Below are 12,950 nucleotides of genomic sequence, written 5' to 3' on the forward strand. Positions count from 1 at the left end.
AAAGAGGAGGAATTAGTCGAATGACACACATAGGCCTAGAGAAAATATATGATGAGGAGCTGGTGTTCACTGTTTCTCAAGATTGCACTCTTATGTGAGTGAGTGTATGCTTTACTTCTCACCCCGTACACCAGTTCCCCAACCATGCCATTCCAGATCTTGGTCTCAGCATCTCGTGCGCCATACTTTCCATCTGCTACAATCCTCAGCTGATACTTAAAGCCACAATGCTTTGCAATCTCAGCTGCCAAGTCCACACAGTATCCCTCATAACGTTCATTATCAGTGAATAACTCTGCATTCTTTTTCAACATTACATACGGTGCCTCCTACAACAAAAAAGCAGGGTGGGAAATATGTTAACACATCTTTGAATGTAGTCAATTTCAGTCGCTCTTGATGTGGAATATCGTGGAATACCTCTTACCAGGATTGTCGTCACAACAACTGTTTTATTCTCCATTCCCATGGTGTCGTTGGGGAAAAGGTCAGATTTTGTCACCACCATTTTGTCCACCTCATTCCAGTAACCAATCTGAGGAAAAGTACACACTCATGAAATTGAGCTTCACTTCTGTTCAGAATACAAAACACACAGTTGGAGTTCAGAATCATTCTTCTGGACATTTTGGTTCAGTCTATAATCTATGTTTTGCCTAAATGGGAATGGGTGCACTTTATTTTACAGTACGTGTACTAGCATGTACTTATAGTGTACTTGCAGTGTATTTATCTAAGAATGTTCTGGTAATACAAGGTAACCTAACCCATGTAGGGTTAGGATTAGGGGTAGGTTCAGGGTTAGTACCTAGTTACTACATAGTTATTGTAATTACTATAATAAGTACATAGTATGTACATGAGGAACAGGACTGTAAAATAAAGTGCTACCGTGGGAATGGAACACTGTACTACACTATTCTTACAGTGTATCCTTCTCCACTATTCAGCAGTGGTGTTGTTATACGACTGAATCAACAGTGGCAAGTAAAAATAAATTATGTTTGAGCTTGGCTGTCTGCTTGTAGTCTGACTTGAATGTGATGAAAGAGAGAGACTGTGTGCAGTGAAATAAGACTGTCAACACACGTTTATACTGTGTTGCCCACACTGGCTGCGCAAACATCCTTCACAATCAATGTTCAATAATTAATTTTATGAACTGGTTCTTTGTAATGAATTACAATGAATAAAGAATAATTTTCAAACTCATGCCCATCATTAATAAAAGCCATTGTGTATTCATGTAACATTTCAGTCATTCCTTTTAGCATATTTTTATTAAGGGAAAACGCCACCGTTTTTCCATATTCCAATTCGACCTCTGCGCAGTAATTTCATCACTCCTGAAAACTCACCCTCCCTCTCTCCCTCTCCCTCTAACTTCCATCAATACAACCAACGTGAGGAGTTTTCAGGATTGATGATATTACTGCGCCGAGGTCAAAGTGCTGCGATGTGCTCTTCCGCCCATACATTATAGTCATCATTTTTATCCGCTTAGGAAATCACCACGTTTTATTTTGTGTCACCATACTTACTTGTGTAAATACTCAGGTAACCGTCTTTAAGTAAGGAAAACATTGAAGTGTTTGGTGGCCTCTAAATTTATCCTTGTTTGGATCCTAAGAAATGAATGGTGCTAAGCTAAACATCTGTGAGCTACAGCGATTAAGTGCACAAACTGAGACGGGAGAGGTACGTATCAACTCATCTAAGTTGAGGTAAGAACATAGTGGAATATGGAAAAATTATGGCGTTTTCTTTTAAGCTTTCACAAAGAGTATAGAAGTAACAAGAGGCGAAACTCCATTGCAGTTTTGACAACAATCGCTAGATGGCGCTGCTATTGCGCTGCCGCCATTTTGGACTGAACCAACGGCTTTAACGTTGGCAGAACTACCGTATACACTGCAGCATTAACAATTATGTCTGTAAGGCAAGGCAAGGCAAGTTTATTTATATAGCACATTTTGTACACAATGGTAATTCAAGTGCTTTACATAAAAGAAAGTAAAATAATCATGAAGAAAAATAATAACAACAATAAAACAAGCAATTTTAAAACTTTTAAATGATTAAAACATTTAAAAACAGTTAGAAAATGATTTTACATTAAAAAAAATAATAATAAATTAAACAATGAAAATATAGTGCAATCAATTCGGACATTGCACAGTGCTCATTCAATAAATGCGACGCTAAACAGATGAGTTTTGAGTCTAGATTTAAATGTGACTATAGTGTTTTAACACATCTGATCTCTTCTGGAAGCTGATTGCAACTGCGGGCAGCATAGTACAGGTGCTGTAACGTTAATGTAAGCTATCCCATGACCGCAGTAACAGTTTGCTAACGTTATGTATTTGGTCAAAATTGGGTCAAGACTCGAAATGGTCTTTAAGTTTGGATAGTGATTTTCATGTTTATGTGAAAAAGGGTGACAGTTAAAGGGTTAATTTAGTGATAATGAATTAATTAAGCGGACTTACTGTATGGTTGGTCTTGTTTTAAAGAAGACATTTGCTAGGTTATTGTTGAAGTGAAATAAATTATGAAAGTGAAACAGAAAAAAAGTTATATAAGTTTGAGTTTATTAAAATGTACAAATTTTATATTCTATATATATATATATATATTACAAAATATATTTTACTCTATAACTGCAAGAAAATGAAAGCAAAAAATCTGAACAAGTTGTGTTTCACATTTTAGAGACATGGGATGTCTGCTATAGAGATATTAAAAACAATAAACTACTATTTAATTCCCTCAACCGCTTTTGAAATGGGACCGGTATCATTCAATTCTATGACAGCTGTGTTGCGTTCAGTCCAAGATGGCGGAGCTGCAGCTCTGCGCATGGGTGCGTTTGTTGCTATGGAACGTTCTATTGAATTTCGCCTCTTGTTACTTCTATACTCTTTGGCTTTCACCTACCAATGAAAGTGTAGTACTTTCAGATCAGTTAAAAAGTTCAGGTTCAGGTTCGGATACTCGTCAGATGATAACATATACAATGCAGTTCAAATGTTCTGGGTTATTATGATTTGTAAATAAATCAAAAAATATTGCTTTAGATTTTAGTTATCATATAATTAGAACCAATTTTAGGGCAAGGGTGTAAGAATATATTTTAGGTATTAAGTGGGATTGAAATCAGAATCTAGTAAAAATCTCTAGTAAATTTTTTACAATTCCCATTCCCACCACAAGTTCTTGAAAAAGAAGGGATTTAGTTCAAGTCTGTGTTACCTTCACAGGGCCACTGTTTTTCAGCTCCATGACATTGACTGTGTAATTCACTCTTCTGCCGTACTGATCAAATTGAATATTTCCTGTCAATCCGTCCACACGCACCTGATCAAACACATGCACGGATGTTAAATGTTATAAAGTTCTCACACACAGACAGCAGGCATTGATAATGTGCTGGCAGAGCAGACCTGCTTGAGAGCACGCTCTATCTCCACCCCCTGAGCCCACGGCACCGCAGGATTGGCCAGGCAGTCTCCGTTGTTGCCACGGCGACTGATATCAATTCTTTGTTTATGCAGAAAGCGGAATGCCTCGGTCATTACTTGCACAGCATCATATGTGAGAGCGGAAGTGTACTGGAATGGAAAGAAATATGAGGACCATAAAAATGTCTTTCTTGGTTTTATGATAGATATATCATCTATAACGAATAGATAAAATAAGCATGTTCAAAATGCTGTCAGTTGCATTTTTATTTGAGCATGATTTAAATATTTGCACTCCGTCACCCTGATTCTGCTGTCTGCTCCAGGGTACTCCTTCTCCTCCAGTGCCTCCCAGCGCTGGTCAAATTTAGCAACAAGCGGGTCATCAAAATCCACTATCTGAAATCCAGACACATTCGCCCCTCCATACTGAATCTTGGACAAATCTCCATCCACAAAGCCCTGAAACACACACACTTTTTAATAACATAATTCATGCAACTCAAAACTGTAAGCTATTGTATTGTTTGTATCACAAACATGAATTCTTTAAATTCTGTCATTATTTGCTCACCATTATAATGTTCTAAACCTGTACTTTATTTGTAATTATTATATTTAATTATTAAAAGAAATGGTGCAATTCTAAAAATAGGAATAGGCCTGCATCAGTTGGCTTCTGCAATGCAAGAAATGGATGTGTAGGATTTAGTTATGAAAGGACAGGATTTACCAAAGAAGCTCTTGGTTTTTTGGCACATCAGCTCTGGTTTATCATTAGATTCCGGACACTGCAGCAGCTATGTAGGAAACTTAATTTTCCTCAGGAGAAAAAAGTCTGACAGACATTCAAGAAAATGCTTCTTTTGTGTCATCTAAAATGTGCAACTGCATTTTTGTGCCACATTAAAAAATAGATATTTTGAGAATAAAGTAAAAATTCTAAAAATAAAGTATTCAAAGAAAAGTGAAAATTGTGAAAATAAAATCAAAATATTTTGAGAATAAAGTCAAAATTATAAAAATAAAGTATTCAAAGAAAAGTGAAAATTGTGGAAATAAAATCAAAATATTTTGAGAATAAAGTCAAAATTATGAGAAATAAATCGTAATAATTCTTTTGAGGTTTATAGCTTATATTGTGCATGCAAATGGACCGGATTGGGAAGTTTGCAAGACTTTTAACAGATTTCATACAACGTGTCATATACTCACAGAGATAGTATGACTTATTCAGATTTATTCTCGTAATTTTGACTTTATTCTCAAAATATTTTGACTTTATTCTCAAAATATTTTGACTTTATTCTCAGAAATTTGACTTTATTCTCAAAATATTTTGACAATATTATGGTAATTTGTACTTTATTCTCAAAACATTTCAACATTATTCATTATTTTTGTGACATTATTCTCGTAATGTGGACTTTTTTCAAAATATCTCAACTTTATTCTCATATTGCTATGACTTTATTCTTGTCATTTTTAAAGGCCGTTTTCTCAAATGCTGTTGTAGAAATGTTACTTTCCTCATGACTTTATTATAATATTACAACATTAATCTCATACTGATGTGAGGTAATTGACGTCTTTCTAATAATTTTTACTTTAATCTTAAAATAGTACAACTTTATTTTTTAAATGTGAATATTTGGTTAAAAAGCCAGATTTTTTTTTTTTTTTTTTGGCACTAAAATAGTGCAAAACTGCTTTTTAGATTTATAAGACCTGGAATATTGCATAAGCAATATTAGCCATCTACGAGGTGCTTCCTAAACATTTAGTTTAAGCTTGAAGCAACTCCTGCTAACTGTACAAATTCTCCTCGAAACACTGAATATTAAATGGTTTTGGAACAAAAAGAGGGTGAGTAAATAAGTGAGTAAAAATCTTTTTTGTGGAAATTATTTTTCTTAACTGACAGTCGTAAAAAAAAAAAAAAGAAAGAAAGATCTTTGACAACTTACAAAATTTGCAATGATGTAATGATATCCTTTCACATGTCGACCGATCGTGATCACCTAAGAAGAAGCAGGCAAAAAACGTCGTTCACAAGAGCAATTTCATTAAAGTGCCTCATAATGAATGTTAAAGGTGTACGCAGTACATCATCCTTTAACTACATTACTGACCTTACACGTGTGCTGTAATGTGTTTTTAGTGCGTCATTCACCTGCTCCATTATGTCCTTGACTTTGTCCTGTTCACAGTCTAAAATGACTCTCCTCTCCTTCTTGTTCTCCAGGTCCTGAAAGAGGGAGCGATATGCCTCGTCTTTCCACTCATCCTTCAGGTTTCCAACGTTTATGGCTGTTACCTGCCATTTCCTCTCTGCTGCAGTGTCCAGCACTGCCTGCAGGGTAGACAGACCTACATAGGGAGACGCACAGCAGTGTGCATGTGAGTGCTCTACATCAAATGTCTTCATAAAATTTTTCATCAATCTGCACAAGCTTTAATTACTTTCCTAAAGTGTAATTGCTTTAAAACCCCACGTCTACTTGCCTCACTGTCTCTTTTTAAATTAGATTCAATCTCAATTACGGTTGCTCTCTTTTTTAACCACTGTTCTACATTAATCAACCACTACTCCAAATTACACCCAGAGACCTCGATGTGAGGAGTATGTTTCTTGCACTAGAAGGGCCCTTGGGACACTTTTTCTCCTTCATTTATCATTTCTCCTCCTCGCTCTCTTTATTTCAGCATTCTATCTTTTGGTCATCTGCTCTTTCATACTCCTCTTCTCTCAAGCTTCTCTCCTTACTGCACATCTCTCCCTCCTCTCCCTCTCTCTTATCTCTCTCGGTTGATTTCATATCTAGGTCTTGGGGAGATATTCATTTTGCCGCCTCAAACCAGAGATGCAGCACATCACGGACACTCTAGTCAACAGTGAAAACATTCAGAAAACATTCAGCTATCATAGCCGCAATATCAGAAATTTGAAGACTGTCAAAAAATGTTAGGTAAAATCTTATCGAATATGTCCAAGACTGAGTTACGATATAGTGATAGGCAACACTTTAGAATACTGTTTCTTACTTACTGCATAACTAATAACGAATTATTGAACTTACAGGTGTTAAGTGTTATTCATTAACACTTAACTCACTACTGTTAATTACTAAGGAAGATGTGTTAACGAATCAGTATATAATACAATTGTATGATTGTGTAAAGTAACAGTTAGTTAATCAATAATTAATGTATTATGTCATACCTCCTGAAGAACTACTATTAATTATCTACTATTTAAGGTTCAAGAAAAATAACTATGAAATAACTACTACTGAACAGTTATATGCAAATAGTCACTATAATAATCAGGCTGTGGACCACAAATCAAGTACTTGATTAAAAGTATATAGATACCCCAATAAAATATTACGTAATATAAAAATTATAATTAGGCCTATTCATTTTCAAAATTACTTGAGTAAAAGGACAAGCACAAAGTACTACTACAGTAGCAACTTTGTTACAGTCTACTCATTAGCCTATAATGGAATTTATTAGTTTGCTTCTAAATGTTTAACTTTTGATTATAAAATGTTTGTTAAATTCGTTTAAATGTGGGAAGTATACATGTGAAAATGGAGTAAAATGCGCTGTATTAAGAAATGTTTTCATCTGAAATAAAGATGGTAAACAAGTTGTATCGTGTATAAGTTTATGATTACTTTTATAGGTTTTTTTAGAGTGTAAGTTTGATTTGAAGTTTTGTTGAGTCAAAATGATGTAGCAATTATTATTTACTAATAGGTTCACATTAGAATACTGTTTCAGGTTCAGGTTACCTTGAATAGGTAAATGACTTTAGAATAGGCCTACTGTTTCAGGTTTGAAATAGGTCCTGCAGAAATATTTCATAATTCTTTATTAAGGTTCTAAATAATTGTTGCGAAATTATCTAATAATTCTTTATTAATTACTAATGGGTTCCCAATATTTTCACTTTAGAATAGGTCTTAAGTTCAGGGTAGAAATAAGTCTTGCAGAATTATTTGATAATTCTTTATTAATTACTAATTGGTTACCTGTATTTTCACTTTCCCTCAGTCCCTTGCCTTACATACAGGAATTAAATGAATGGTAATGTGGTATATGCTGAGGAGGCACACATACAGTACTGTATATAAAATATAAAAACTAAGGTAAGTTATTGCAAGGCATTTGAGTGGTGGTGTTCCTATCGGAAGCCAATTTCTTACAAAACACTTCACTACACAGGTAAAACCTCTATAAAATTTCTTGCATATTTATATTGCATTTTCATACTACTACTACTACTACAACTACTACTTCTACTACTAATAACATTTATATGTATAACATTTATATTCACAATTCAATGTAATTGCATATAACTGTTCAGTAGTAGTTACTTTTTTTTTAACCTTAACTAGTAGATAATTAATAGAAGTTCTTCAGGAGGTATGACAGAATGCATTAGTTATTGATAAACTTAACTAACTGTTACTTAACACAATCATAAAATTGTATTACATACTGATTCGTTAACACATCTTCCTTAGTAATTAACAGTAGTGAGTTAAGTGTTCATTAAAAATTACCTGTTAGTTCTTCAATAATTCATTATTAGTTATGCAGTAAGTAAGAAACGGTATTCTAAAGTGATATTTTAGCCCATTTACAATGCTTGTTAAATCTAACTATTTATGTTTTAATAGTTCTCCTAATTTAATTATTTAAAAGAGATTTATTTCCAATTAGAAAAACCATTGTTTTGACTAAACAGACACTGCAATTGATTCAAAACCTGAACATATCTGAAAACTAACAACAACAAAAAACATTGTTTAATTTTCTCTAAAATATTTCATTAGCTAGTTATTTATGAGTGTAATATCTATAAAAGAATGATAAAATATAGTAATAATAATAATTATCCAGTAATAAAGCTGGATTCCAGTAACAACTGGAAAGGTCAAAATCATTTGTCAAAACATGAAAACATTTTAATAGATGAAAAAGCATTTTTGAGTCATGATCTAAAAGAAGAAGAAAAAAAAATCACCCTATATATCAATTCACTGAAATGCACAGCAGACACATTGGAAAAATTGCCACTCTTATACTTTTAAGAACTGAGACAAAAAAAGGATTGTGAAACAAGTCTTGAGGATACTTAATGGGCAAATAAAAATCTGAACAAAGACTGTATCATGATGCACAGCACTTTTACACTCAATTTGGACAGATAAATTGCTTCTCAAGAGAAACTTCACATCTGGTTAGTTATAGAGGACAGAACCTGCAAAAATAATACATGGATAAGTATATAAATGGCTGATATAATTAATTTTAAATTAAATAATTAAATGATGCATAAACAAAGAAAAATAAAATAGAGTGACTGAAAGAGAGAGAGCAAGAGAGAGAGGGAGAATGAGAAAGAGACTGTAATGTGCTTATCTGTAAGCACTCTCAACTCGCATGCTCTTTCTACAAAGAGGCATTTCACCACAAAGTAATAGGACTATTGATTGAATTCTCTAGAGTATGTGTGTGTGTGTGTGTGTGTGTGCGCGCAAGCAGCTCAGAAAGAGCCTTGGCTGTGGAAAAAAAAAAGATAAAAAATACATACATTTCTCAAAAGACAGAGAGAAAGCGTTTACCTCTGTCGCTGTCATACAGATAGGCAAACTTCTCCCACTTGTAATACTCCACCAGGCTGATGAGAGGACCTTTGATATCAGGCCTCATCTGCAGAACAAACTGGTTTAGCCCATCAGCTGGAAAACTTGGCGTGATGAAGGACACGTGCAGCGTCTCACAGAATGAAGTGATAGTGTTCACCGACTTCTTATCGTAGAAGCCAAAGATGGCATACACTCCTCTGGAAAACTGCGAGCAAACTGAAAACAGTAACAGACATCAATACACAGCAACTAAACTAACTAAAATATTGTAAGATAACAATATATTACAGTTCTGGCCAATACCAATACATGTCTGACATTACAATTTACCTTTTCTTTTTTTTGTCAAAATGATGATAAATATTAATTTTCAGATTTCACATTACACAGAACTAATTTAACATTAATTCTATTACATTTAATTAAATGATTTATATTTTCATAAATTAAAGTTGTGATGAGAAGTAGCACCATATATTTTCATCTGTGTTGTAATCTGAGTGAGACAGATTATCAAAAAAATATATATATATTTTGTGTGCTTATTCTTTTTACATATGAGAAAGCAGCCTGTTATTTAATCACGAGATTGAGATTTGATATTCTGCTGATTAAAATGAAACGTATGTATTGATAAATCGTTCACAATGCGATTAAAGTATTAGTCTACTTCCAGAATAAAAATTTCCTGATAATTTACTCACCCCATATCATCCAAGATATCCATGTCTTTCTTTCTTCAGTCAAAAATAAATCAAGTTATTTTATTTTTGACTGAAGACAGAAAGACATTAACATCTTGGATGACATGTCGTGAGTAAATTAGCAAGACCCAAGTGAGCATCAGATGATGCCAGTGGTAATCTAAATGCAAAAATGGGGGAAATTAGCATTCACAATTATATTATATATATATATATATATATATATATATATATATATATATATATATATATATATATATATATATATATATATATACACACACACACACACACACACACACACACACACATACACACACACACACACACACACACAGATATACTTTCAAATAAGATTATGGCTGGTAGTGTCTTCAAAATATTGGTTTGCGTTAGAAATAACTATGTGATAATGATTTTTGGATAATCTGAATGAGTTCAATGAATGGGTTTGCTGTACAAATAAAGCACACATTTCACTTGAATATTTCCTTATAACTTATAATATAATATAATTTGCCTAAAAATGCAACTTTTTGACCACTGAATGTGGTAAGCTCATTGTCACTGGTGTGAGGTCAGTTCTCTTTTCCTAATTTAGGAAGGGGGCATAAGAGCTGAATCAGTGCGTGTAGATCAATGGTTGATAAACTAGTCTGAGAGTATTGAGCTAAATCTGATCTGAGAATGTGTGAGCACTGAAGAGAAAAAAAATTGATTAGACATAGATTACGCCCACTCCTCAAGCCATCCTGGCTTTTTAAACACAATAAATCTATGCAAACATAATATACATACTAACTCAAACCACTGCCAACAAACTAAAGTATTTAGTCTTTATTTGATATATAGAGTCTCTTATTTTGACAGAAGCCACTTAATGATCTACACTCTAACAATTAGGACAGCAATCGATTGGAGAATTAAGTGTTTGATTGCACTTTAAAAGTTCACTACAGCAATAAATCATCTTTTTAAAATGTAATTTGATCTTTTTAGACTAACTGAAATCATGCCAGTATGGAGCACATTTGGACTATAGATCTACGCACATGTACTTAATGTTGGAGAAGGTCAGTTGATCACTTTTATGGAAAGAATTCAATATGACACATACAATTCATCAACATTAAACCATGAACTGACCTAAGCATACTTTAATGCAGTTTAGACACAGTATTCAGATATTTCTTGATCTCAAACATTAAATCACACATTATAAACAACAAAGATGTAGAAACAAACAAAACAGAAAACTATGAAAATGAAAGATTATTAATGTCAACATATTTAACATCTTCAGGGCAAATGCTAATGGAGTCTGAAATCAATTACATTAAACTAGGAGTAATGCATCTTGGATATGTGCAATTATATGAGCAAGATGATGAATCTACGATACAAGCACAATATTGTACAATTGCATAATTGAGGGTCCAAAATGAAAGGGACAAACAATGCCCTTGCACAATTAAAGATTTTTTTATGGCTGTTGCAATTAAAGTGAAATGTGAATATATAAAAAGTAGATCTGTTAATAAATCAGATTTATTTTTTAGCATTTTTGCAACACTGAGCATAACCACTGATATGTATTTCAGTTGAATACAGTGACCAAACAGAGGCATTTAGAAGAGTTCATGCTCATCTGCACTGTTCCGAATTCTCTCATCACAGACAACAAATTGTGATAAGAGATTAATTCTGCAGTGTAAACAGCTTTAGTGATTAGGTTTACCTTCGATTTCAGTTTAATAAGATATAACTGAAGTCACATAAATCACTGTTTACACAACTCACTTATATTACACTGCTCATTTATATCACATTCCTCACTTACATTACACTGCTGACTTAAATTTCTCACTTATATTACACTGCTCCCTACTATCCATATGCATCTTTGCTTTTTCGTGTTTTTTCACCTTCTCCGAGAGATGATGCATGTCGGTGACACCTGTAGTTGTCCATGCATGTCCGCAACGCATATATATATTCTACTTTGCATATTTAATTCCATGTGTATATGGGTGCTTGTCAAACTGTTCATAATCCAGCTGCAGCTTGTGCTCACACACAGTGATCTGCAGACAGTCTGCATGCAGTCAGAGAGCTAAATATGAGACTTTGATCAGCAGTCGCACGGAACAGTAGAGAGAGCCTGCTGCTGTCTGAGCTGGCACTGCCACACATCAGGGCTTATGGGATATGCCTGTGTGAATGGGCCGCACATATAAGTGCACTGGGGATTCATTTGTGTGTCAATTGCTCTAGCTATCTAAATGTGTTGTCAGTATAGTAGGGAATTTCAGTATGGCAATTTGTATGCCATATTCATACAGGGAATCATGACCAGAAAATATTATTCTTCCAGTATAATCAACTAAAGAATAAATGATAACTACAAATATTTTAAACAAATGCATGCTTGTTCTACACTATTAACAAAGTTGGTTCTTTAAAGGTTGTTTACACACAATAACTGTTGTATTTGGAAATACAGGTCCTTCTCAAAAGATTAGCATATTGTGATAAAAGTTCATTATTTTCCATAATGTAATGATAAAAATTAAACTTTCATATATTTTAGATTCATTGCACACCAACTGAAATATTTCAGGTCTTTTATTGTTTTAATACTGATGATTTTGGCATACAGCTCATGAAAACCCAAAATTCCTATCTCAAAAAATTAGCATATTTCATCCGACCAATAAAAGAAAAGTGTTTTTAATACAAAAAAAGTCAACCTTCAAATAATTGACTCTGGCACCTTGATTTCCGAATGCCATGCAAAATTTGCTTTCATCCGAAAAAAAGTACTTTGGACCACTGAGCAACAGTCCAGTGCTGCTTCTCTGTAGCCCATTTCCTGCACACGCCTGTGCACGGTGGCTCTGGATGTTTCTACTCCAGACTCAGTCCACTGCTTCCGCAGGTCCCCCAAGGTCTGGAATCGGTCCTTCTCTACAATCTTCCTCAGGGTCCGGTCACCTCTTCTCGTTGTGCAGCGTTTTTTGCCACACTTTTTCCTTCCCACAGACTTCCCACTGATTAGCATATTGTGATAAAAGTTCATTATTTTCCATAATGTAATGATAAAAATTTAACTTTCA

General features: G+C 33.9%; 1 protein-coding gene across 7 annotated transcripts in view; it reads right to left on the minus strand.

Moving 5' to 3' along the window:
* The window catches only part of gria2a (glutamate receptor, ionotropic, AMPA 2a), a 37,659-nt gene that overhangs the window by 13,280 nt on the left and 11,429 nt on the right, over positions 1-12,950 (minus strand). For all 7 annotated transcript variants that reach the window (XR_003275861.1, XM_026204026.1, XM_026204022.1 and 4 more), the window contains exons 3-10: positions 9,107-9,346; positions 5,638-5,834; positions 5,432-5,485; positions 3,768-3,926; positions 3,447-3,614; positions 3,256-3,360; positions 428-535; positions 123-329 (exon numbers count right to left, since the gene is read on the minus strand). Coding sequence is in view for 6 of the 7 variants with exons in the window: in XM_026204026.1 (XP_026059811.1) it covers positions 123-329; positions 428-535; positions 3,256-3,360; positions 3,447-3,614; positions 3,768-3,926; positions 5,432-5,485; positions 5,638-5,834; positions 9,107-9,346 (1,238 nt within the window). In the remaining variant the exon portion in view is untranslated. The remainder of the gene's footprint in view (positions 1-122; positions 330-427; positions 536-3,255; positions 3,361-3,446; positions 3,615-3,767; positions 3,927-5,431; positions 5,486-5,637; positions 5,835-9,106; positions 9,347-12,950) is intronic.

Source organism: Carassius auratus, chromosome 26 (genome assembly GCF_003368295.1).
Source record: "Carassius auratus strain Wakin chromosome 26, ASM336829v1, whole genome shotgun sequence".
NCBI lineage: Eukaryota > Metazoa > Chordata > Actinopteri > Cypriniformes > Cyprinidae > Carassius > Carassius auratus.